At 46.5% G+C, this 26,954-nt stretch overlaps 1 protein-coding gene and 1 long non-coding RNA gene across 4 annotated transcripts in view; both read left to right on the top strand.

Annotated features, from left to right (window-relative positions):
- The first annotated feature begins 2,865 nt into the window (after positions 1-2,865).
- CD96 (CD96 molecule) overlaps positions 2,866-26,954 on the top strand; it is a 35,396-nt gene continuing 11,307 nt past the window's right edge. Inside the window, exons 1-9 of the mRNA XM_040583072.1 lie at positions 2,866-2,947; positions 5,902-6,327; positions 9,762-9,832; positions 16,347-16,394; positions 17,872-18,094; positions 22,388-22,443; positions 24,744-24,834; positions 25,203-25,379; positions 26,681-26,734. Of these exons, the coding sequence (XP_040439006.1) occupies positions 2,890-2,947; positions 5,902-6,327; positions 9,762-9,832; positions 16,347-16,394; positions 17,872-18,094; positions 22,388-22,443; positions 24,744-24,834; positions 25,203-25,379; positions 26,681-26,734 (1,204 nt within the window). The 5' untranslated portion in view covers positions 2,866-2,889. The remainder of the gene's footprint in view (positions 2,948-5,901; positions 6,328-9,761; positions 9,833-16,346; positions 16,395-17,871; positions 18,095-22,387; positions 22,444-24,743; positions 24,835-25,202; positions 25,380-26,680; positions 26,735-26,954) is intronic.
- On the top strand, positions 10,170-13,851 carry LOC121083106. Of its 3 annotated transcripts, none has more exons than XR_005826235.1 (2): positions 10,170-10,377; positions 13,736-13,851. It is a non-coding gene; the product is annotated as an uncharacterized LOC121083106 (long non-coding RNA). The 3 variants fall into 3 exon arrangements; XR_005826237.1 differs by lacking the exon at positions 10,170-10,377 and adding an exon at positions 13,585-13,621; XR_005826236.1 differs by lacking the exon at positions 10,170-10,377 and adding an exon at positions 13,603-13,639.

The raw sequence follows: 26,954 nt of genomic DNA, 5'->3' as shown, positions 1-26,954 counted from the left end.
CCACATGTGAGTTTGCCCGGGCACAGCTGTTTTTCCTTTAAAACCTCGCAGCCTTGTAGTGGTTTCTGGGTCTCTCCAGAAAGGCACGTGTAGTGCAATGGGCAAACCTGCGCATCCCGCCTCTGAGATAAGCATCCCTGCGGCTGCCCCACCAAGGAAAAGCCACTTAAAGGTATATCCTCCTGCCAGCTACCAATGTGTCCACTGCCCATGGGCACATTTCATCCCTGCCATCCATAACCTGGAGTGGAACATCCCACCATGGCACCTACCAAGCTGCTGGTGTGTAACTTTTCAGAGAAGGGGTGAGGAAACTCTCATCATAATTTGCACTGCTGTGAGCAGGACCCTGTGCCTAGCTGCAGGGAAGAGGCAGCTCCTGCCAGCAGGCTGAGATAAATGCTGTTTCCAAAGAGGTTTTTGATGTCGTACGCAGAGGCAGGGCTTAGCTGTTCACGCACATGGGTGCCAGTAGCAGGGTGAATGACTGTTTCAGACTTTGGGCGTAGGGGAGGAATTGGGGCAAAACGCAGCTCTGAAGTGAATGAAAATCCATCGAGCTGGGAGGTTTCTTTCTCGTCTCTCTTTCACCACGAAGCACAGCAGCAACGCTGGGTGGCTGCATGCAGCCAACACAATGCAACATGGCAGCAGTATATTTTTAGGATGTTGTTTTAGCGAGGGGAAACATATTCCAAGGGCAAGACATAGCGATCTAGTAACCCAAGCTGCTCAGGGATTTCTGTAGCTATTGAGTATACCACACGGCACTTGGGCTGCCTCGTCAAATTGTGATGTGTGTTTCAGATGCGTATTGGAGGCTTTTTTCGCCCCATGTTACGCAAAGTACATTCTCTCATGGTACAGAACTTGCATGAACTGATCAGCAGGAGAAGCCAAGGTAGCTGCACTCAAGAAAAAGAGCCCAAATTCTACACTGAAGTCAAATCTGCTTGGGCTCTCGTACCTGCAGATAATCTCTGGGTTCTTTGTGGTCTCTGCTCCAAACTGGAAACCAGAGCTTATATCTTTACTATTTTCACTGTCTTCTGTGGCTGTCAGTTACACTGGCTTGAATATTCTGGTCATGCTCCACTTCAGGACTTCTTGATCCTCCGAGACAGATCTTTCTCTGTCAGGCTTCTGAGTGACAAGCAGAGATTTCATCCCCAGAGACGATTCCCTTAGCAGTACCCTGAGCATCCAATGCATTTACTACCACAACTCGTGCGTTTCCTTGGGTAGGGGAGCAATGCAAACAAAAAAGGAACCATGCAGCAGCTTTTATCCTCCAAGATGTGTCTGGAGGCCTGACCGTAGCCTGGCAGCACCATTAGCTGTTGCAGCTGGAGACACTAGCCTGCTTAAATTTGTTACCAAAAGGTTGCATATGCACAAATTAGGGAAGTGGTATATGTTGTTTGTATTTGGTAGCGCATAAAGTAAGGAAATGACTGGTGAGGTCTGTCTTTTTCGCTTTGATCTCGGTGCCTTGCATGCTGGAGGTATGGGGAGCTCCATGGTTAGCAAAAGTAGACAGGTGGGAAGGAAATGGAAAACAGTTGTGAAGAAAATTGCTGGTGGTGGCTGGCAGTTTCCCTTGGGCTTGCCTGAGCAGCGGGGAGGGATGCCGTAACAGAAAGGAGCCGACAAAGGCACCCAGTCCCTGTAGGAATTGTTTCAGAAAAGATGTCAGGACCTGGATCACCCAAGGATGGACCAGCCACCCGAGGGAGTGTCTGTTTAATGATGGTGTCATCCAGGCCACTTGCTTTCCCCGCTTTGGTGGGTGGGCTGCCATCAGCTCTCTGCCAAGGTCCGAAGGGCAGGTTGTCCTTAGGCCACCAGGGAGGGAGTTATCGGGGCAACCAGCCTCCTGCGCTTCCAAATGCCCATCCAGCATGGGGAAGAGCCAGCAGATAACGTACATCCACACTGTGTACATGAAGTGTTCTGCCCTGCTCTTCTGGTTTTGGGGGAACAAGTGTGATAAGCAAGAACTCCAGCCTCCTGTTTTCTGAAAAGCCACCAACAGCAGGTCTGATTTCCATAAGAACTGCCTGCAATTAGATGTTTTGCTGACAGGCATGTGCCTAGTTGATGGAGATGCAGTGTGCTTTGAGGACAGTTTGCAAGGATTTACAGGTGATCTGCAATGAAGGCAGGTTGTGGAACTGGCAGGAGCCATGAGCTTCTGCCTGAGGGTGCTGAGGTCCCCAAAGCTGCCAGCTGAACAGGGTTGTGGGGGTTCACCACAGCAAGTGATATTGTCATGCGTGATGCTGTAATTCTGCACTCTGCAGAAAATAATTAATGGTCTCCTTCTCAGGAGGGAAAAAAATACAAAAAGATTAATCCGGAAAATTCTTGATTCACTCTGTTTTAATTTAGGAGGATTGGTTTTGTTATTTTGCTTTTTTTAAAAAAAAAAAAAATAATGAGCGTAGAGAGTCTGCACACAGTATATTTGAGCTATTTTGGACTAATTTGAAAGAAACAAAGAGGGGTGGGGGAAGTCAGCTTTTTTGTACGCTATGTACCATGTATTCAACCTTAGATGTCTGACAGGTTTTGGCGAGAGTGTAAACCAGTAAACTACTTACTTCGAGCTTATCTGAAAAGACAAGGAGGGGAAAGAAAAAATGGTCTGCACCTTGGTCTTGCAGTATAGGCAGTGTTTTTGACATAAAGGTTTCACAAGATGTACGGATTTTATTGCTCTGGCAGGAAACTGAGGCTTTCACATTTAATGAAGCATTTCTTTGAAGTCACGCTAAGAGGATGAGTGTGGCTGCGCGCACATCTGCCCACCTCGACTTCCTCTTCTGAGACACCGCTGGGAGCAGCCCCCAAGAGGCATCTATTTATCAAAACTTCATCGAGTTGAAGATGGAAAAAAGACGGTTCTTCTCCCTCTTTTGTTTGCTCTCGGTGCCCAGCGTTGCAGGTAAGCAGGTCAGTGGGACAGCTTGACTAGCATGTGATGGAGGGTGGCAAGGGGATGGGTGGATATGCAGGTTGGGCTCAGTGTGTCTCACTAGGGCGAGCTGTAGCTACTGGTAATGATTTTCTGTTTCTTGACCACTTTCTAATAACCCTAGCTAGCAAGGAGTAAACTTTGCTGACTAGCAGATTATTCCAGACGCCTAACCTGTTTTCACCAAAATAGTCACTGAGTTGAGCTCACTTGTATTTAGGGCAACATGTGCTCATCCGCAATGGGCAAAAAGGAAAACTGCTTTTAAAAAGCAAATAAAAAATATATCCCTTTCCCACATACACATGTACCTGTGTATGCAGAGAGGGGAAGAGTTGAAACACTTAAAGGCAAGGATGAATTGTGCTGCTGCAGCCCCTGAAAGAGATTCATCTCTTCCTCTTCCCCACCCAGCCCTGCGTGCTGTGTTAAAGGCTTGAGAAACAAGTTTGTCATCGGCAGTGAAACTTTCAGAAAAGTTGAGTAAGAACTACATCGCTGTCACAGGGAGTTTAAAGGAAAACTGATTTGAGGAAAACCAAGGAAAAGCCTGATGCTCACAATCCCATCCACCCTCCCCAACAAGCTATGCAGGAGTACTCATTACCAGCTAGGAAGAAGAATTTTGTAGGACAGGTGTTTTTCCACTTAAGAAAGGAAAAATCTCATGTATTTGACTGGCATGGTAAAAAGCACCTTAAAACCTGGCACAGGCTGTTCCTATTTCCTACATCACTGAGGCAAACTGGATTTTTAAAAGCAAGGGAAATATTTCCTATGTGTATTCATAGAAAATAAAAGTTTTCAAATCCAAAGCAAGAACTAGAAGCCTCAAGATATGCACACGCAGGAAGGCAATACTATTTAGGAAAAGGACTTCTGGGTTTTTGCCCCTGAGGATGAAACCCTCATTGAAGTCACTCCAAAATGTAAGTGGACACCACCATACCCTTTCTGCAGATCGAGCATATAAATGCCTGGGAGTTACTCTATTAAATTTCAAATGGAGCACAAGCATGGGTTAATGGACAGCATTTGATTTGGAAAAATAAAACTGCTATAAAATGAAACTAATGATACTGAGATGCTAAATAAAAGTTAAGAACATTTTTGCGTGAAAGGGTTTCAGTTAAAATAGCCTAAAGTGCTAGGCTGCTAACAAACAACACAAATTAAAATGTTGTTTCTACACACGTAACCTTTTCATCTTCATATAAAATATTCAAGTAATTTTGGTAGGTATTCTTTACATGGTCCTTTGACCTAATACAGCATCAGTATGAATATGAGAGAGAACTTGCTATGTGTCCCTTGCCTGCTAGTCTGATCATAAGAGTGCCAGTCGTTTTTTCCTTAACTTCTACTGATGCAAAACTTGCAGTGAAATCAGTGACTCTTCACTGTAATAAGTTCCTTGGACTGAAAAAAAATAGTTTTCAGTAATTTTTCTCACAGCGCTTGTCACTCAGGCTTATTTTTATTTACTCTCTTACACCATCCCATCTCTCAGAAGTCAATTAAAAGATGAACAGGGCATGCACAGCCATAAAAATCAGAGATTAATGTTGGCCATGGCCACTCAGCAGCCTTGTTCTCCAGGCACCCAGTCTCTCCATGTTTGGGTCAGATGTCAACGGCTGGATGCCAGATCTCAGCCAGCTCTGCGGGAATGCAGGGCTCTGCCCTTGCTCTTTGTCCCAGTCAAACCAGACTGTGGGTGCTTTGGGTCCCTGCCTGGCTCTGGGCTGAGCTGGCAGAGCATGGGGCATGCCAGCCCCACCGCAGGCACTGCCGAGGCTGCCCAGCCCCTGGCTCTGGCATCCCGGAGCCCTGTACCACAGCGCAGAGCAGATGTCAAAGCAAAGGAATTGGTACCCACCGTTTTCAAGTACAGAAGGTGAGCGGTGTGCGCTTGCTGCTGTGGGGAGCCAGCGGCACGGCTGCTGGGCTGCGGGGCAAGTTCCCAAAGCAAATTGACAGGTGATGCTTTGATAACACAGGGAGGATGAAACGCCCTGGAGATGGGGGGCAAGAAGCCTGTACCTAAGAGTATCTGTGCACGCTCATTTTTTTCTGTGGACCGCATGTCCTTTAGTAAAAGGGACCTTTTGTGCATGGCTCTGTGGGTGTGATTGATTCCTTGTCTCACCACGACTCCCCCACGCATAAATTCTTCATCTCCTTGACTCTGTCAGTGCCCTGCATGCAGGGGTTTGGGGACTGCGAGCTTCTTGTCCACAGGAGGGAGAAAGGGAGAGAAATCAATTTTACTACAGCAGCAGCAAAACCAAGTAGTACAGGCTCCCGTTGAAAGCTCCTTCATTTCACCGATCCATTACTCCTTTATGGCACACTGAGGACCGCCAGCATGCTTTATGAAATTAATTGAGGAAGGAACCGTACATGCCGGGGCAGCTCACTGACACTGAAGCGGATACTCCTTTAGGCCATGCAGGAGCTGTTTAATAATGTGGAGGTAAAAGAACAGCTTTCTCTGTCGAAGCAGCAAAGGCAATGGCGATGGGCAGGGGGAAGGGAGCAGGGCAGAATTAGCCCACAGGGATAACTCATTTGTTCTTGTAAAAATTGCTGGGGAATAACTGGGCCCAGATGCTGCTTTATTTATAACATTTGAAAGATTTCCATTTTCACAGAGGCCCTCAGAGCTCCCATTTCTCTGCTGCAAGCTCGGTGGGAGCTCCCCGCCCTCTTCCAGGCAAGGGCACATTTGCTCTCCCAGTTGTCTCTCCACAGTCTGTACTGGTGGAGATCTGCCACGAAGCTCCTCGCTGGAAAGCCTCATTACACTTGTAGGGTCTTCAAAGTTGCCTGTGGCTAAGGCACCCAATCATGTCAGAGATGGCTTAGGAAAAAGCTTTGTTTAAATGTGACTCGTACTGAAAATGGTCCCATTTGTTTTTAAGGCCAGCCTGAAGATGTCATCACACGAACAGAAGTGGTCCACGCCTTGCCTGGTACCAACGTGACCCTGGTATGCACCTTCCCAAAACCACCTGACACCTACATAATACAGACACAGTGGTCCAAGACTGATGACACCCAGCTTACCAGAATAGCTGTTTATCACCCTGATTACGGCACCCATTACTTCACCTTTCCTGAGGCTTCTTACAACTTTTCGGTATCCTTCAGCACGAGAAAGTGCTGCGGCTGGGATGTTACAGAGGCTTTGTGCTCCCCTGGTCAAAACGCCACGTCTGAATGCATTCGGTGGGCTCTGCATCTGAAAAACGTTACCACCTCCCTCAGCGGGTGGTACGAGTGCAGTTTTGCTACTTACCCATATGGGACAAAGGCTGCAGAAATTCAACTTATTGTCAAGGCGGAAGGTACGTGATTATGAATGAGATGTGGGGTTTTTTTGTAACGGGGGGTGGGGGGTGGAACATCAGGATAGACGAACATTTCTTGGTCAGTGACGGGGACTGGTTTGGGGTTTGCAGTGACACCACCGAACACTGCTGCCTACTGTTTCCTACTTAGCGAGCATTCTTTAGCTGTTGATATCCAGCTGGTGATCGGCAAACTTTATTTGTTTGGAGGAATATGGAGTTAGCTAGATAGGAAGGCAAAAAAGGTGGTGAGATGGGCAGTTTCCACACTTTTTTTTTGGAGAAACATGCCGTGGAGAAGACTGGGCAAGCGTCTCAGGATATGGTGAGACCGAGGATGCTAGATCCCTAAACCACGCTGGGCTGCTGCTGTGTGCGTGCAGCACCGGGCACCGGGAAAAGAAAACCCCTGTGTCTGGTTGAGGCTGAGGTCTGGCATCTGCAGGGTGTGCTGGCTGTTAGCTCAGTGGAGGGATGTGAGTCCCCACCATCAAAAACAAACTGGAGCAAAGCAGGGGGTTGCTTAGGGCAATCACAAGAGCCGAGACTTGGCTGCTTCTGGAAGCTGGAAAGCAGCCTGACCGGTCCTGGTAAGTAAGCCTTGGGGGAGAGTGTGAACTCCAGGGAGGTTATTTAAATTATCCTGGCAAAGGAACAAATGGGTTTAAATAGGACGTGAATGGATTTGACTACAAATTAAACAACAGTGGCAACTGTTAGCACAGCAACTTTGGGAACAGCTGTTTCATGGCAGCAGGGAGGGCAAAAGTCCAAACCACCATGAAGATGGAGCTGGGGTGGGGATGCTGGGCAAGCTTGCTGTAGTGCACATGGGGGGCTGGATCTGATACCCCAGAAATCTCTTCCTGACCCAGGCTTCTGTTAAGAAGCCAAGAAGGATTAATGTAAATGCAACAAACCTGGCACGGTTTCAGTTCAGAGCCGCCAGGCCAACACGCTCCCTCTGCCCGTGCCCAGGGCTGTAGGTGCAGCAGACGTTCCAGGGTTAGGAGCAGGGGGGTGTTAGGGGTAGCGCAGGGCAGCAGCGCTGCATCATGAGGCCAGGCTGGTGGCAGGAGGGATGCCAGTCCCCACGCTGGGTCACGTTGGTCCTGCAGCAGGAGGTACTCCGCAAGCCTCACACACAGGGACGTTTCACCCAAGCTGCCACCTCGTTCCCTGATGGCCCTCCATGGCAATGGCTCCAAGGATTTTGGGGCTGTTATCCTGGAAAAGCAACCTAGCAGCACCTTGCTGCCCTGCTGAAGGGAAAATGAAGCCAGCATCTTCACACAGCCCCGACAGGATGGGGTGTTGAAGCAGTACGCGCTGGATAACTGTGTCAAGGACCAAGCTGCCACTGTACCTGCCATACAGGGGGGTGATGGGCAGGCTCCCCCTTGGGAATTTTCCTGCACTTCACAGGGCACAGGGGCTGGATCAGGCAGAGAGCAGTGAGGTACAAACAGTGCTGGTAAGCGTGTGAAACCCTCCCAGGCTTCTGTTCTTTGTGTGCTTCTTCTCTGCCTCTTCCTTAACGCAGTAATAGTGCTGATCAGGCATTGCTCCCTTTGCTGGTGCCCTTGGTTGATACCAACATATTCAACACCGTTATTGCTGCCTACATGTTAAATGTGGGCAGCTCTTGTTCATATCACCATCATTGTGGCTTTTTTCAGTAACTGTGTGATGCAGCGAGCTCTGCCACTGATGCTACTTGCTAGACAGAACTAAAAAAATTCAGTTTGCAACACACCTCTGGCAGATTTGTATTTTAAGGTAAACAGATTTTTGCAATGAGCCACTTCCACTCAGAAGAAGGTGAAAGACCTTAATCCATCCTACGAGTGGGGTGGCAAAGGGTGCTGCTCATTAAAGTACAGCTCCCAACTGCATCAAAGTGGATCCAGATGGATTCAACTTGTAGATACTGCAAAAAGCCCTCAGAGCAGCAGGCTGATGGAGGACCTTAGCCAGCAGGCTGTTGATGGAGGTGGGAATCAAAGACAGGGGTGGGGGAGGAAATAAGCAGCTGGGACCTGTGACTGTGAGAACAGGTGGAGGCTGTTTGCAGGCAGAACTCCTGGGGTGGCTACTCATCCTTGTATTTCTCATAGGCTGTACGGCACTTTTGCATGGTAACTTGTCCCAGCAAAGTCTCCTGTGTGGTTTTATTCCTAGATTTGCTTCCTTTGCCCTTCCTTTATCCGTTCCACGCTATCCAGCCCCGTTAGGGTTTGTGCACTCTGTGTCCTGCTGTGACAGCTGCCTCCTCGGCTGCTTCGCTCTGGTGGAGAGTGGAAATGAGCTGCTTCTGCTGCTGGGTCTACTGGGCACCGCTGGGCACTGCCTGTCTTCACATGCCTGTGGCACAGGCTGCGTGCTGGCACTGTCACTCCATGCTTGGGTGCCAGGCGTAAAGGAACTTAGAGTCACCAGCAAGTCCCCGCTGCCAAATAACCTAAGTCTGGGACGGCTCAATAGTCTCCCTTCCCTCAAGATAAAAAAATAAATGAAATAGATCTCTATTTTATCGGAACATGCAAGCCAGAACTATCAGGGGAGCAAAGTTCGAGAGCATCCCCACGGTGCGTGCCTGGAGGGAAGAGGGGAGGCAGGCTGTGCAGGCAGGCTGCGCAGTGCTGTGCCCGCCGCAGGGCTGGCTCTCAGAGAGGTCAGTGCTCCCCAGGGCACTCGTAGCATCTCCTGGCCATCACTGCTGCTCTTCCTGCTCAAACACACGTGCAAACGCAGCCCTGAGGTTTAGACCACAGCTGCGCTTTACTCGGTGCATCGCTCTGCCCTGCCACAGCTGGACCAGACCCTGGGCTGGGAGTAGGTAAGGTAGGAGATGCTGAAATGCTTTTGTAAACCAATGACAAAGGAAAGAGCGATGAGTTCTCTGCTTCTGGTGGTGGGCAAGTTGGAAAATAACAAAAGGAGCACTTACACTGAAAAACAGGGTTCATCTTAACATGCCTGACATACTGAACATCTTCCTTAGTGAAAAGCAGGTCTGCAGATATCTTCAGAGAAAAGGAAATACAGGTGCACAAAATTGATGTGAAGGTTCATCGCCACAGGAAAAAAAAAAAATTGTAAGAGAAAAATTGAGGCTTCAAATTATTCTCGGCTCCAAAAGGAGACGTCTTGATCCTGCAGTTAAGCAAAGATTTTTATGAATTGCCCAAAAAATTCAGGTAAAGCCATGAATTAGAGTCATGAAACTGCATCTAAATCAGATGCAGGGCTTTCACTTAACAAATGTGTCTATGGATAATGGTTGAAAATTATGGTTCCTTTCTAATCAAAAAAGTGCCTGTTCCTTGAACAGAAGACCAGTCAGCACTGGGTTTTAAAGCACAATGAACATCAAGTTTCTGATTGTCCTTCTTGGGCTTTTTTTGTTGTTGTTGTCGCGATGACAAAAGAGGAGCAGCGCTACGTGAAGGAAGTGCGGTTAAACCAGACTTTAGAAATTCCATGCCTTGAGGACACGACTGTTGGGGCTTTTGCTGTGTTGAATGATTATACTGAACTTTGAAGCAAGTGGAAAAATACTGAAGAAATAAGACGAGGGCACAATCAGAGCAGTGGAATGAAGAGGGAGGAACAGGTTGCGGGTGCTTGCACAAAACCAAGGCCAGCAGGACGCGATAAGAGGAGCTGGGAAACAACAGAAAAGAGCCTACGTGCCTGAAGAAGTAGAAACAGAGATCTTGCCAATAAACATTTGTTAACCAATCATATTATTATACGCTTGTAGAATAGCCAATCATATTATTACGCGTTTATAGAGTGCCTTATAAAAGTGTGCCTGGTTTGTACAATAAACGGATCAGATCTTGAACTCCATGAGTATTTGAATCTGACTCCCGCTCGCCCAGAATGCCCGCAGCATCTGGTGACCCCGACGTGTGGATCGGTCGAAGAGTCAGGAAGATTCATTAAGGATCGTGTTACAAGCTGCGGAGCCGGCGAGGATCCTGCTGCCAGCGGAGAGAGAGCTGGGCGCCCGAAGAAAGGCGGAACGTGCACGGCTGACCGGTGAGTCAGGAAACTTAAGCAGGATGGGGATCACTGCATCAGCGGTGGAGAAAGCAATCATAGACAGTTTAATGAAATTAGCAGAGAAAACTGAAACGTCAGTTTCACGGCAGGCAGTAATTTATCTGCTATGTTGGAGTCGCCGCCGTGGTTTCCTTGCTTCTACGCAAGATGTATATAATAATGAAACATGGAAGAAAGTGGGAGAGGACTTGTGGGAATCTGTGCAAGTCGGGACTAAGGGGGTAAAGACTTTGGCTCGCACGTATCGGGCTGTACGGGGTATGGTCGCGCAGTTACACGGCGAGGTGCAAGTCGCTGCAGCTGTTAAAGCTGCAGTGCGGCCTCCCGGCGATCCTACTGCTCAGTCGGAGGAAGAGCCAGAGGGGCAACCTCCGTGTGAAAATCCCCCCGATTATACATCTAAAGCTTATCCAGTAATGACTACTGCTGAACGAATAGCGTGGGGATTAGATGATGAATTACCATCCTGGTATCCTGATAAGGAACAAACGGCAAGCGGCAGACAGACATTAATACCGGCAATTGCGAGTACTGGATGTAAAACTGCTGGGGTGGGAACGGCACAGCTCCACCAGCTCCTAAATAATAGACTGCATTTTTTGAAGCATGTTTGTCTTTGCAAAGGTGAAAGTTGAGATCTGACTTCCTGACCAGTGTTAAAATGCACCATGGCCTCTGGCTACTTTAAGATCATTGTGTGACTTTGGACAAACCTGGTAGGAGCAATGCTGAAATCAAGTTGTAAGTTATATTTCATCCTGAGACTGATGTTTCTGGCATTACATAAAGTAATTTTGATATGGAGAAATAGTGTGAAATGGGGACAATGGACATTGATTGTGATTGTATATGTTTGCTCAAGGAATGTGGGTATGGTGACTAGTCATGGGTGCAGTGTCTGGTCACATAGGCACACAGCTTTGAGGAGACAACTACAGTTTTGGGGAGACGCCTGCCCTTCTTCCTCTAACAAAAGGGGCTATTTTAAAAAAAAAAAAAAAAAAAAAAAAAAAAAAAAAAATAGAAAAGGATGAGAGATATTCCAATGCTATCTAGAGGGAGGGAGTGCTAAGTTTCCTTGCTGGAGAAGATCGGATGGTCACAAGAACATGAATCACCTACAAACCTGCAAGACCACCACATTCCAGGAAACGGACTGATAAGCTAATTAACATAGGAAGCGGGGTTTAGGTAACGAATATGTATAGGCGTTAATTGAATATTCATTTGTTTCATTGTATAAATGTGGGATGGTTTGTCACTTCAGGTATGCACGCTTGTGGAGGAGCGATCCCCCGTGCATCTGCGCGCAATAAACATACCTACTTTATAACTTTCGAGTTATAGAGTCAAATTCCGCACGTCAGTTTTGACGAGCCAGGCAGGAGGATTTCTGCTCGGCTGAGGGACCAGCTGCGGAGCGGACGCTCCTAGGCGCGCCCCGGGAGATTTTCTCGGAGGAGCCTCCTCTTCTCAGCTGTTCACCCGGGAGCAGAAGAGAACCCCTGGATCCGCGGATAAAACGGTATGTTTAGTAACGGGGCGGCTGGTGAGATGCACGGAGACGTCCGGCGCGCAGCGCAGTCCCCAGGAGGAAAAAAAAAAAAAAAAAAAAAAAAAAAAAAAGGGGGGAAGCTAAAAATTTCCTTTAGGTTGTCTTAAGAATTGGGGAATTCCTAGAATGTAACAACTGAAATAGCGCTCTGTGTCTTGTTTGTTCTATGTGTTGTCTTGTTACATGTTCAAAACTTGGAGTTATGAAATGTATGTTGAAAAATAATAATATTCTGGTAATTCGTGGCAAATAGCGGAAAACTTAACACTCTGCTTAAGACCAGGAAAAATGTGGGGTTTTTTTTTTTTTTGTTTGTTGTTTGGTTTTTGGCAATTGTTCATTGAAATGCATACTTTGTGAACTGCCAGTGTTCCTAAAAGTTGTACATAAGTGCACGGTACCGTATAACATACTGCTTGTGTGACTGAGGGCTGCCCGGAGAGTGTGAATGGTGTGATTGAGATGCGCATTTTGATTTTCAGTGTATAGCTTAATTATTTTGACTGAGTGTGAGTGCAAGAGTGCTTGAGACATGCGTTTGAGTGCAATATGAGCAAGGAGCTCTATCCGTGTTTCCGACCTTGGGTGGCTAAGGCGGCCGGAGAAAAAGTAATTAAAATTGTAAAATGGGAAATGGAAGGAGTAAGCCCTGTGAAAAATTGCCCTTGGGTTGTATATTAAAACATTGGAGTGATATCGTAGGACATGGTGGTACCGAAAATAGAAGGAAATGGATTAAATATTGTAATCAGTGGTGGCCTTTGTATAAATTGGGGAGTGATGCGAAATGGCCTCAGGAGGGAGGAACGTTAGATTATAACACTCTCCTGCAATTAATGTTGTTTCTATGTCACTTGTAAGCAACTTATAGCATCCTTACCCCCTGGGGCATCCATCGCTCAAATGATAGAGGCATGCGCAAGGGCTCCTTTGGTTGAGGAAGAGGAAAAGGCAAAAATACATACCAATGCTCTAGCAGTAGCTCTAAACAACAACAAGGTACAAGGCCGAGGGGACCGGGGTCTTAAGCCAAAATGTTATCAATGTGGACAGGAAGGTCACTTTAAATGTGACTGCAAAAAGAATCTAGGAGGAAAGTCTCTGTTGAATGGAAATTGTTTGCGTTGTCAAAAATTTGGTCATAAAGCGGCCGATTGTCGCTCAAAATTTAGAAAAGATGGTACACCCCTCTTTGTTCCGGGAAACGGGAACAGCCGCGTTCTGAGGGACGCGGCCAAGAAATATCCCCAGAACCCAACAAAATTCATGGCTGCCTTGGCGAGCTGTATTCAGCCACCAGAAGAAGCGCAGGAGTCGATTTGGCCGTGGCAGAACCTGTAAATATCACTGATGAAAAGGTACATGTACTTCCTTCTACAGTTAGTGGTCCTTTGGGTTATGGTTTATCTGCACTCCTTATAGGACGCTCTTCTGCGTCAAAAAAGGGGATTTTTGTTCTTCCTGGTTGTATTGATGCCGATTATACCGGACCTATTGGAATTATGGTAAAAGTTTTTTCTCCACCTGTTCATATTCCAGCAGGAAGAACTATTGCACAGCTCATTCCATTCCAAGCTACTGTCCCTCAAAAAGGAGAAAAGGACAGGGGTCAAGGTGCATTTGGCCCAACGGGTATGCCTAACATTGCCTTTTGTCAACTTATTGGTGCCGAGCGGCCAAAATGTAATGTTAAGATATCTGGTCCACAAGGTGTTAATCTTCCTAATGTTTCAATGATGATTGATACTGGTGCTGATGTTACTGTTCTTCCCTTTTCAGTTTGGCCTACCATGTGGGAATTAGATAGTGCGGGTTCAACCATTTCAGGCATTGGGGGAAGTCGTCTGACACAGGTCAGTAAAAACTTCATTCTTTTCACGGATCAAGAAGGACATCAAGCATGGGTAAAACCTTATGTCCTACACACATCCTTGTCCTTGTTAGGTAGAGATGTACTTTCCCAATGAGGAATGAGAATCTCTACAGATTTTTGATTGGGGCCATTGATAGCAGCTCTTGCCCAACCTTAAAATTAAAATGGAAATCAGAAACTCCCGTATGGGTTGATCAATGGCCCTTACCTCAAGAGAAGCTGCAACACATTCAAGAATTAGTCCAAGAACAATTGGATTTAGGCCACATCAGACCTTCTGTTAGCCCATGGAATACACCCATTCTTACAATTCAAAAGAAATCAGGAAAATGGAGATTATTACATGATTTAAGAGCAATAAATGAAAAAATGGTTGACATGGGTGCCCTTCAGCCTGGGCTGCCTTCTCCCACTATGTTACCACAAAATTGGGACCTATTAATTATTGATTTAAAAGATTGTTTTTTCACTATTCCTCTGCATGAGGATGATTGTGAAAAATTTGCATTTACAGTGCCAGCTATAAACCGTGCCGCTCCAGCGAAAAGGTATGAGTGGGTTGTACTACCTCAGGGTATGAAAAACTCCCCAACAATATGTCAGTGGTTTGTGGATTTAGCTCTACAATCTTGGAGAGAGAATAATCCTAACCTTATTACCTATCATTATATGGATGATCTCTTAATAGCCAGCCCTCACACACTAGCCCCTGAAAAAGAACAGGATGCTTATATAGACACTCAGGTGGCATCCCCAGTATTACAAAATTCTCCTCTAAAACAAGCAACAACCTCGACAAATCTGGCAAACTGATGTTACAGAATTCACCCCATTTGGAATACTTAAATATGTCCATGTCCAGCATTGGATGTCAGCCATGGCTGTGCTGGGCCACCCAGATATGGTAAAAACAGATAATGCCCCTGCATATCTTAGTGCTAAAATAAAGACCTTTTTGCTGCAATGGCAGGTGAAGCACGTTACCGGAATTCCGAATAATTCTGGTGGTCAGGCAATTATTGAACGTGCCCATCAATCATTGAAACATTACCTGTCTGTTTTTTTTTGAAAAGAGGGGGAGAGGAGTCCTCATGTAATAGTGGCAAAAGCATGCTATGTACTGAACTGGTTGAATCCCAGAACGGAACGTACTGAACAGCCGATTTTCTATCACTTTTCTAACAATCCCAACGATTTTTCGAATTGTGACATAGCTGTCCAGGTATTTGACCCTGTCTCAAATTGTTGGTCAGGACCTCATAATTTATTAACGTGGGGTCGGGGTTATGCATGTATCTCCACAGGGGCAGTGACCAAGTGGATTCCAGCAAAATGGGTTCGCCCGTGGATTGAAAACCGACCCACTGAAAAGAAAGAGCAGGGTGACTACGACAGGATTGACTCCTAAATGAACAGGAGGGATCAGTGGGCTCAGTGGGCACAGCATCGAGAAAGGTTATTCTGACCGCCACGACCAAATGAAGAAAAGCGGCTTGTAGATAAGTTAACATACATTATTCTGCCCATCTTGCAGCAGTTACCTCGGGAGATACAATGTCAATTACCCTCCGGTGAATTGTCTTTGTTACACTGTGACCGTATTGTGCGTGCGTTGCAGGATCTTTTTGGGCAAGGACCGATAGAAACAGAAAATTCTTGTCCTATATGTGCTACTTCTTGTAATTCAACAGTTACTCTATATTGTGGATATTGTAAAAGGGTTGGAGCATACAGGCGGAAGCTTTTCCTACGTTTTGGTTCCGGCGGTTTTTCCCTTCTTACTGGGACACATGCCCCTACTTTTTCAGGTATAAACGAGGCCTTACAATCTTATGAAGCCTTCGAACAGATACTTTTAGCAGAACATCGAAACGAACTCATCTTCTGGGTTTGCATTATCAGAAAAAGTTTTGAATATCATATAATACAACATCATTGTAAATGTGAACGATGGCATTATTTTTAGGAATAGGCTTAATGAATATTGCTTTTGCTTCTGCTTTGCATAGTATATTGTTGTTTGTTATTCTTTTGTTACTTTTAGTGCCTTGTCTTTTACAATGTTTCCAAAGCTGTATGGAACGCAGTATTAATGCTGTATTTAAAAAGAAAGGGGGAGGTGTTGGGGCTTTTGCTGTGTTGAATGATTATACTGAACTTTGAAGCAAGTGGAAAAATACTGAAGAAATAAGACGAGGGCACAATCAGAGCAGTGGAATGAAGAGGGAGGAACAGGTTGCGGGTGCTTGCACAAAACCAAGGCCAGCAGGACGCGATAAGAGGAGCTGGGAAACAACAGAAAAGAGCCTACGTGCCTGAAGAAGTAGAAACAGAGATCTTGCCAATAAACATTTGTTAACCAATCATATTATTATACGCTTGTAGAATAGCCAATCATATTATTACGCGTTTATAGAGTGCCTTATAAAAGTGTGCCTGGTTTGTACAATAAACGGATCAGATCTTGAACTCCATGAGTATTTGAATCTGACTCCCGCTCGCCCAGAATGCCCGCAGCACACGACCTCAGAAAATTTGTCCAATTACCCATTGAAATGGTTCGTGGTAAGTATTTTTTATCTCAGGTATAAAATTCAGAAGCAACCAGAGGGTATTTTTTGCAGATTAAAATAGAAACGTTAGATTTTACTGCGTCCTGCAGAAGCTCCTAAACAAAAGGTGTCGGTTGTGTCGGACTGATAATAAAGGGGGAAAATATAAACGTGGTTTTGCAACATAGAAACCACAAACAATAGCTGTTAAAGAAACAAAGAAGGGAAAATTCCATCTTAATTTCTTTTAATTTTTCAGGAGCACATGTAGAGCATGTCTGTGGAAGGTGGCAAAGCACTTAGCAAATGCAACAGAACTAAAATATTCCTTGCATTGGATTTCTCAGGGATTTTTGCAGTAGTAAAGCTGTAGTATCTCTGAAAAATACATGGTTACTGTGTAGGGTAGTAAGATATCAGGCTGCTTTGAAACAGAAAGAAAAAAAGGTGCTGACTGTAATGTTTTTCATAGTTAACCCTGTGTCACAGAGACATGCAAACCCAGGTACCTAGCTAACCACATAACGACTATTTTTAAGCATTTTGCTGTGAATTATAAAGCTTGTTACATTTTTTTTACCGCATATCACTTTCTAGATAAATATTTATATGCTATATTTTAATGTAACCTTTTAGCATTAATTTCAATCAGTAGGGATAAGTATCAGCCAGCAGCATCCTTGAAGTTTGCCTGTGAATTTCTGTCTATTGCCACAGAAAAGCTGTAACTGCTGAGGTTTTTCTTAAAGGTGATTTTCAAATATTTTGGGGGTTTTTTAAGTTTTTTCCCAGCTCACAGTCTATTTAGATCTCCCCTTTGCAGCACATTCTTAATATTAAAAATCTTTGTATTTTTGTAGGGAGCATCCTTGGCCTTACTACTTTTTAGTGTTGCTGGTTCACTCTACAAAGTAGCAGAAGGAGGGGGGGGGGGGGGAACCAAACCCAAAGGTCATCACAGTGATATCTGTGGGCCACCATGCATCATTTAGAGTACAGCTTGCAAATATGTGCCGAGGCACAGATGTCCTGCTTGTGCTGGCTGCATCTGCATCTAACGGTGGCTGGCACAGATGACTTTTAGCTTTTATCATCAGGTTCTCTCTAATTAAAATCTAAAAGACCAAGGATTTTCTTGGAATTTCAGTGATATTTAATATGTATGGGATGTTCAGCATAACTTAGAGATTGCTGCAGTGAGGCAGCAGCTCTGTTGCCCTCTCTGCAAGCTACTCAGGAGACACAGCTATTTACTCCATAGGTCATTGGTAAGATGATGACTGCTGTTGTATTTGAAGTTCTGGGAGAGGATGTATATGAGAAAAGAAAAAAAAAAAAAAAAAAAAAGAGATGCTGCAAATGTCCACTTACTGCTACACAGTGCTATGGGCATGAGGGAAGATTTTTATACTGGGAATAGAGCTGGCTACACAGATACTTGGGCTGGGGTGTCTGATCTTTACCCACCAGGTGGGTTACTCTTTTCACAGGGGGAAAATGGCAGGAGAGAGGAACTGGTGAGCAAGGAGCCCTCCCGCCCTGCGGTGTACGGCAGCGGCAGCACGCAGTACGGGCCAAGAGTTCGCCTGGCTTTGAATAACACTCTGAAGATTTTCGCCACCCAAATCACAGATGATGGCAGGGTGTTTTCCTGCCACGTGGCGTACCACCCCCAGCGTGTCCTGAAGAGCAGCACCACCGTGAGAGTATTCGGTAAGGGGCTTATGCCAACGGCTTGAACTTGGAAAGGGAACGCGACTGCCTGTTTGCGAAGAAGGCAATAGCTTTTGAAATGCGCAGAGGTTTTTTATAGAGACATATTTACATTGTATTTTTCTCAGCTGCAAGGAGTTAAAATGTTTGTAAATAGCCCCTTAGTTCTTATGAAGAATTTGAGGCCATCCCTTCAATCCCTGGCATCAAAACTAGGCGATCATTGCGCACATACCAGCAGTGCTGGCATGCACATTGCCACCATCTCACCCCACGTGTAAGCTTCTGTTGGAACTCTGCAAGTTTCAGGTAAGCACCTTGGTCACCAAGATGTCCATGATGCAGTTACAGAATGACCGTGCTGCCTGTGGGTAGGAGATGACAGCCAAAATTCTGGAAGCAGCCAAAGTGCTTTGGAACTACCGTTGCTGCAAAGTCGCATCCTGGAAGGCATGTGATGTTCAGCGGCTGCCAGAGGCTCTGGTTCTGAAAATGGGGTCCTGCCTGGAGGTCCCAAACCAGGCAGGAGTGGCAGGACCTGGGTACTGTAGGTGTGTGGGCTGGCTTTTCAAGCTGTAAGTCTTCTCCATCTTCATTTGCTTGCTCTGTTCCATTTCTAGTTGCTTAGGAGCTGCTCTACAATTGCTAAGGTACAATCAAATCAGAAAAGTGGGCTATATTTTCTGCTTATAGGGCAGTGGGTCTGGAAAACATATTTCCAATGCTCCTAAAATGAATGGGTGTTCAGCAGTGGGTCTGTCAACTTTCCCTTGACTGTAGCTGCTTGCCCAAGGAAGCCCACATCTCATGGACAGAACAGCTTTTGCTCTAAAGGCAAAGATTCTCCAGGGAGCAGCAAAAATAATAATAAAAAATACCAAACCACAACCCAAACCCTTGCGTCTGGGGGCTGTTGGTCACTGATGCAAGAGAAATAAAAATAGAACGCGATGATCTCAAATTTCCCCTTGCGTTTGCATGATTCAGACATGGATCTTCCTTTTAAAAATTAACATTTGTCAAAAAGCTACAGTGTTGCCTGGGTAATTCTGCAAGTATACGAACCTACTTGAACTCTCCCTCCCTGCTGATGCTCTTGCCTTGCGTGTCTGTGAGCCGAAGAGGTTGCTTTATTTGGCTCGTTCTCTGAATTACTGTGCCACGTGTGGCTGTACGTGCACGCACCCACACCAGCCCTCTAGCACAACAGGGGAGAGCAGCGGACAGGAGAAAGCAGCCATGGCCCTGGGTGACCAGCAGCCCATGGTGCTCCCAGTAAGCACTGGCTGGCTTCGGGCCAGTGTGTCCATCAGGTGCCATCAGCCTTGAGGGCAGGGTAGGATAGAGGGGCTCCCCGAGAGCTGGTTTGCAGTGGGTGCTGAGGAAGGTGGCTCAGACCTGTAGAGTCCAGATCCCAGAAGAAAGTGCATTTTTGTGCTCTTAGCCCTCTCCCATCTGATATTTTGCAGATAAAATAACTATCTTGCATGCTGCCGTCTGATATTTTGCAGATAAAATAACTATTTTGCATGCTGCCTCACTCTTTTCTGTTACCATTCACTGAAGTCGCACTGTTTAACCATCGCAACACACCAGCTTTTCTCCATTTCCTCGCTCGTATGCAGCAGGAGGGGAGCCCAAAAGCAGCCTGCCTGGAGCTGCCCCTGTGCCAGCCCCCAGCCCCTGCGCTGGCACAGCCGGAGCTGGCAGAGGGCAGGCAGAGACAGCCACCAGAACCACCCAGCGACCCCCAGCTGACATCTGGGGACAGACCAACAGCCACTGCAGACGATAGCACGCCTCTTGTTCCTTGAGCCAAAGCTGACCAGGGAATGAAGAAATGAACATTTATGTCCTAGCAGGGTAGACCCAGCCTCAAATGGCCAGGGCAGGACCTGAGGCACGTAGCAAGCGTACACAATGTCAACAGCACATACATTGGCTTTATCTGTCACCCTGGTTGTTGACAAGGATGTAACTAGAGAACCAAGGAGAACTGAAACCTGGGGAGGTTTTCCCATCTTAGCAAGCCCCGTCACCCAGATGTTCGTGCAATTGAACGCCATGGGCTGGGCGGCATGAGAGAAGGGCAGGAGGGCAGGCAGCTAGTGCTGCACGGCGCTGTAATGGGCTGGAGGAGGAGAGGAAAGTGCTGTCGCCTGGGGAAAGTTCCCTGTGCAGGACCCCTCTGACAAATGCTTCGGGGCAAGCAGAGCAGAGACAGCCCAAGTGTCAGGGGTGGCAGTGGCAATTCCCTGCAGGAAGTGGCCTGAGCGTGAGCAAGAGCTGGGTGGGAGAGGGTGGGGAAGGCATCAACAAGTGGCTCAATGAAGTTGAGAGTCTTGATAGGTTGAGTAAAAACAGGTATTCAATCGAGAGAGAGCTTTTTTTTTTTTAAAAGAGTAGTTTTGGATTGAAATGCTTATAAAAATATTTCTTTTCTAGAGTTTTTTAGATACAAGTTTCTGAGAAAATGTATGGGCTTTTCACATCTAACTTTGCCAAATATTGATTTTTCCTTTTTGTAAGAGTAAAAGCTCAGCCGTAGAAACTACTGTACTAAATATTGAATTTCTGCTAGACCCAAAACATGGGTAAATATCCTAGCAAGGCAAATGAATGTCAAACTGTTAAGAAGGGTTGGGATGTTAAATGGAAAAGATCTATTGGGTCATCCAGAGCTGTGCTTGAGAGCTGCCTGCCAGGGCAGTTACTCAGCAAACGTCTTCTGAGAAGGCAGAGGACAGCAGCCAGTACAGATGTGGAAAAGCATACCTGTTCTCACACACACACAGAGGAAAAAGAAAAAAAAAAAAGAAAAAAAAAAAAAAAAGGAAAAAAAAAAAAAGCCAGAGCAGGCACTAGACTAGATCTTATTTATTCTCCTAGCCAACTTTCAGGTGAGATTAGAAGACCCATTTTACCAGACTATTTCTCTACATCTGAAAAAGTATGGTTGTCTTCTGCTAGTCCCACCACCATCTGTACAGTTTTGACATAGCAGAAACAAGGATGAAATCTTCAGACATTCATTTTCTGATAGGAAGAATTCTCCCCACCACCCCAAAAAAATAAAGGGGAAAAAAATCCCTCAAAACCAAAAACGGAAATCCCACCTGAAAAGCACCCTAAGTCCAGAAAAACATAAGGCCACAATAATTAAATATAGGTTTCTCCCAGGCATAATTCATCAGTAACATTAGGCAGAAAAATGGAAATTAAAAAAAAAAAGGAGGTGGGAGAGTCCTTGGTAGTTTGGAGTTTGACTATATAGAACAACGGGGAAACGTGAGCAGTTAGCCTCAGAGGGGAAGGTAATGAGCTGGGGCGACCCTATATCAATTAACAGGTTAGGAAAAAATGGAAAAAAAGAAAAAATAAAAAGAAGAAAATTGTCTTAATGGTAGAGATTAAAGTGAGGTTTAGGTTGGAAAGAGAAAGAATTACGGACGTCCTAAGTAATCTGGGGCTGTGCTTGATTCCAGTCCAGTTTTAAGGGTCAGAATGGGCCAGAAGCACCATCTAACCACGGCTTTCGAGATTTGCTATACATTAGCGGTTTCATCAGTCCTAACTTAACGAGTCTGTTAACGTTACCGCAAAGCGGTGATCCCAAAGGCTAATTTAGAAATGCCAACTCGGAGAGGCTGACAGTACCTGATAGCTTTTATCTAGACACAGCCACAGTTAGAATCAAAAATGCTGCAAAACCAGAAGGAAACACTTTTTCCATTTCTTGTGGATGCGGCCACCAGCGCCCTGCTGCTCTGAGCGAAGGTGACCTCTGGGCTGGCTGGCACGCTGGGAAGCATCTGCAGTGTGGCACGCTCACACATCTACCCAGGCAACGGCCACGTGGGCAGCTGGTACCCCAAATCGGTCGGTTTGGGGGATGGCTAAAGCCTTTGCAGACAGCTTGGAATGGCGAACACCCCGAAACCCCAACAGTTCGGGAGTATTTTGTTTCAGCAGGCGCAGGAGGGGTGGCTTTGCTGCCAGAGCTGCCTGCAGGATGGTTTTAGCTCATTTCTCCAGCAAAGCCTCCCAAGAGTGGTTTAGATAAGCAGTGAAATACATCACGGATCTTGCGGTAGTAGCTGCTGATATATGCTTGTAAACCACTTCCCTGACCTCGAATCAGAGCTGTGCGAGCTTTTATCTTGCTAGGTGTGTGGGTGGATGTAGGATTTAATTTCCACTCCTTTAACGAAACAAGGCTGTTAAGTCTTATTAGAAGCTGTTACTGTGACCTTTGGTATCCATTTCACTCACACACTTCTGTTTGCTTTCCAGCCTACCCTGAGATCTCCGTTAGCCTGCCGGAGGGCTCAGCTGGCACCTCGCCGAAGGTGAGCCGTTTTGGAGCAGGGATCAACGCCTGTGGCCACTGCCGTGCCACCCCAGCAGGGCCAGGCAAGCCAAGCTGGGTCAGATGTAGCGAGGACTCCCAAAACTGATCGAGCTCACGGGGCAACGAGCAAGTCAATGAGTTAACGTCAGCCGTTTGTGCCCTTCCTCCTGAGCGATTCCCATCCCCACAGCAGTGAGCTGATTCAGTGAGCACAAACCAGAGCTAGCTAAGGGCTTCTTCATGGTATGGGCAAAAGCTGGGTTTGTGTTAGCCCTGGGGAAGGCTCCAGGAGAGGATCGAGAGGCTGTGAGGAGCTGATGATGTCGCAGAGGGCTGTGATGTCCCCTTTCCCTCCCCATCTGCCTGGCTACCCCCCAGCAGCCTCGAGCTGCCTTCTCTTCCTCCTTAAAATCCCTCTCTGAAGGTCACCCACTACCCGGGATGCTGCTGCGAGGGGCCAGGTAGCAGCAGCCTCCGCCTGCCCCGCAGCCCCCCGGGGTCAGGGAGGGGAAGGGGCTGCGGGAGCGATGCTTGGGGCACCGGCCTTGGCCTGATGTGTCGATGGAATGGCGATGATCATGTCAGCTGCAACGTGTCATGCTACAAACAGTCCTCAGCCGGAGCAGCAGGATGCCAATTGAGGGACTGGCTTTAAGGCTGAGGGGCCCTATTTCAGGCTGAGCCCCTGTGTTTGGGGGGCCTCTCCTTTATCACATGTTTGGTAATGGCAAAACCTAAAGCTCCACTGTACCACGCTGGCCATACTTGGCATAAAACATATTTTGGCCCATTTGGCCCAGACTAGCAAGACACCCTGGCTACTAGCTACGGCGCGTTGCTTCCCGATGCATCTGGCCAGGTTGAAGCTTTTGATCTGTGAGCATCCCAAATTAAGGAAGTTTTCCTCAAGAAGAGCGCTTGTGGGCAGGTAGAACCTTGCATTAACCGTACCCACCTGCTTCAGACAAGCCGTGAGTTGGTTGGTTCTGCAAAACCAGTATCATTTTCCTGGTGACCTATTTCCAGGGGTGGTGTTGGACAGTGCAGGCTTTCACCCTGTTGAGCAGGGCAAGGAGCGCTGCTATCATGGGACCGGGCACTAGAAACTCTACCAAGAGCCTCTGCCCGTTCCTCACCTCCCAACAAACACCAACTCCTTGTCTTTTCCACCCTTTCTTGCAGAGCTTGAATCTCCTTTGAGTGTCAGATTTGTATTTCTTCATAGGAAGCATTCACAAAAATATGACAAACTAAAAGAGCCCGAAAAATAAGAGAATAATGAAAAGAGGGGGAAGCAATTGCGCTAGGAGTTCAGAGGTTATTTACCACAGCAAGGGAAGAGTTTCAGCTGAGTAGTTTCAGTCTTCATACTGAACGACTTCGGCTGGCTGCAATGTATCAGGTTTGCTTTCAACTAAGTGTGTGAACCACTTTTGAAGAAAGTGGGAGCAAGAGGTCTTTGTGCTGCATAATAGCACATGCTTTTTCTTCCTTTTTTCCTGCATTTTTTTTTCTTTGTTTAAATGGACAAGTCAATTTCTCTCAGTGCAATAAGCTGCTAAGTAAGTGTAATTGGGAACATCCGGGCAGCATGAGGATGAGAACTCCCACCCTGCTAGTGCCCAGCCCTTCATCCAGCCTTGATTTCAAGGTCCTTCTCATCCATGGCTTGAGAAGAAATCAAATTGACCGTAAATATGGATTTTTGGAGCAACTGGAGTACAGTTAGGACTGTTGCGTCTACAGCACGCAATTCCTTGCGACTTCTGGAACCTCTTACACATCATGCCCTCCGCAAAGTTGTAGTATATATTTTGTACATTCAACATAGCACTGTGTCAGGCAGTCTTTTTCATGGGATTTGTCTCTTTACCTGCCTAACGAAGGAAGGATTTACATGGCAGTCGGGAGGTATCTCGCTCTCCCCGCACACGGTGGGGTACCGATTCCTGTGGTTTTCCATGCGGGTGTTTGCCACAGATGCTCTGGGCTGGGGGTGTCACCCTACATCTCTCCAACCACAGCACACAGGACTGGAGGGTGTTAGAGCCCCGTCACCCCCCACCTGGCCCAGGGTGGTTGGGGTGTCCCTGGGCTCTTATTCCACAGAATGCAAATCTTATCCAACTCTCAAGCAACCAGAACACTGGGGGCGCAGGGGGGGAGAAGCGCAATAAAGAGGGAGTGAGTGCTTCCTTCCTGAGCGGGGTGGGGGGTGAAGAAGCTGTGTCTGTAAGGAGGTTTGGCAGCCAGGAAGGATGTAGCAGAGGGTGACGGATGGTTTTTGCTGCCCCACAGCCTAACGTGAGCTGCGTCGTGAGGAAGGCGTTTCCCAAGCCAAGCCTCGTGTGGTACGTGGACAAAGCGAGCCTGGCGGAGCAGCCCGGAGGTAACGCAACCTGTCAGCAGGACCACAGTGCAGCTCTAGAAGTGGTCCCCAAGAAAAGTGATTGTTGCTCATCTGCTCCTGCCACGGGGAGCCTGTTGTCCGTCTGGGTGAAGGGGAGAGCATCAGGCCTCCTCCAAGGGAACAGCTGGCAAACAGCTGTGACCCAGAGCCCCCTGCAATTGCTAGTGGTGGGAGCAAAGGCTTGGCATGATAACGCTGTTCTTGCCAAATCTTTGATAGGGACTCAGCCAAGAAACCTGCAGCCAGATGAGCTTGCTTTTCAGTACCAATATTTTGCACAGCTCTGATTTATAGTTTCAAATGCAGTGAGAGAGTCTTGCAGCTTTCGTTTTTCTTCTTTTTCCAAGAAATTTCTGTTGAACAAGAAGACTCACAAGACAGTGAAGGTTTCTATCAGCTGAGATCAACGTTGCTGTTGCAAGGGACCCACCAGACACCTAAGACATTCTCGTGTGCATGTCTGTTTTCCTCCCTCAGGAATGAAACATGGAATATCTCATCAGAAGAAATATCTATTTCCTTCGGTAGGTTTTTCATAAATAGGACACATCTGAAAGGTAAAATGTTAACAACACCGAACACATGTATTCTCTGCTATTTAAAATACTGAAGAAATGCCAAGAGTATGGAAGCTTTGTTGTAGAAAGCTCATTGTAGAAAGTTCATCACACAGCTTGAACTTTCTGGCAGGTTTTTTAGCTTGAGTCTTGCTCAAGTCTCTCAATAAGCTAAGTAACTCCTGCGCAAACGTAAGCGGCTTGTTGTTTGTTTAGGCGGCAGCTCGCTGCACTTCCCATGCCCCAAAATACGCCCACTTAGCTGATCCACACAGCACCCGTGAGCTGTTACAAACGTGTTTCTCCCTGAGCACTCCCGGCAGAAAGCCTGTCTGTGCACACTGCAGCTCTCTGGAAAACCAACCCCCAGGGTCAGGGCTGTTGTATAACTTCAAAGAAACCTGCAAAAGGTTGAACCAAGAGCAGCTGAACTATTTTGGATGGTGGAGAAGCTCCCCTAGAACCTATACGGTAAGAATTAGCTCTGCATTGGGGAAGCGTGGAGAAATACTCTCTCAAGGAGCTGGTGAGAGCAGGAGACACGGCACTGCAGAGGTTTAAGGCGTTTCTGAGGATGCAGGGTGGCTGCCAGAAGGGCAGACAGGTTTCCTTTAGCACATTCTCCGTGCATGCCTCCTCTTCAGGTGCAAATGCATATTTACACCTTTTTTGGTTGTTTGGGTTTTTTTTCTTTTTTCTCCCCCTATTCCCCCCACTGTGTATGCTCCTTGCTGCACAGACAATGCACCTGAACTGCTGGCCCCTTGGCTGCCTCCATGGGTACCTCATCCACCACAGTGACTACTTGTAGCTCAGCTGTGCTCACCTGTGGCTGTGGATACACTTATTGGTATGTTTTTTCCACAGACTGCACCAAAAGCCAGAGCTTACTCCTCTGGAAATGTAGCATCGGAGGGAAGGGCAAGAAACAATTATTTTTCTCCAAAATGACTCATTTCACCCAATTTGCAGTTTTGTAGAAATACGTTCGAGTCGGAAAGCCGTCAATTAAAGCAGTCTACATTCTTGCCTGCAGGCTATGCTAAGGCTAAGATAGATCCACTCTGTGTAAAAATGTTAATGTATTTAGATGTGACAGAAAGGAAAGTATTAAATTAATTCTCAGCTATGTTCTGTGAAGGTGCCATACTAATGCACAGTGTGAGACAAACCCCAGACTAACTTTTCAGCCTTTATAACAAAAGCCTAACTACTTTTAAGAACTGCTTTCGTCTTTTTTTTTAATTTTATTTTTTTCCCCTCCACAGACAATGAGTCTAATGAAGCCACATCGGACGCTTTTAACACCATAGCTTCAGAAGGTAGGATAAATCAGAGAACAAAATATCTTGGGTTATGTTAAAGGTGCGTCTGTAAATTCTTCAAGCTGTTGGAAAAATGGTTTTGCAAACTTGTTTCAGGATGGGTAGCAAAGTATTCCTTTCTGCAGCTATGACTTCAGAGAAAATACAATAAATAGGTATTTTGGTTGTGTAATCTATCATAATTAAGCCCAAGCATAACTAAACCCCAGCCTTGAGG

This window comes from Falco naumanni, chromosome 2 (genome assembly GCF_017639655.2).
Source record: "Falco naumanni isolate bFalNau1 chromosome 2, bFalNau1.pat, whole genome shotgun sequence".
Classification (NCBI taxonomy): domain Eukaryota; kingdom Metazoa; phylum Chordata; class Aves; order Falconiformes; family Falconidae; genus Falco; species Falco naumanni.
The sequence above is the reverse complement of the archived record's forward strand: the minus strand, read 5'-3'. Positions and strand labels throughout refer to the sequence as shown.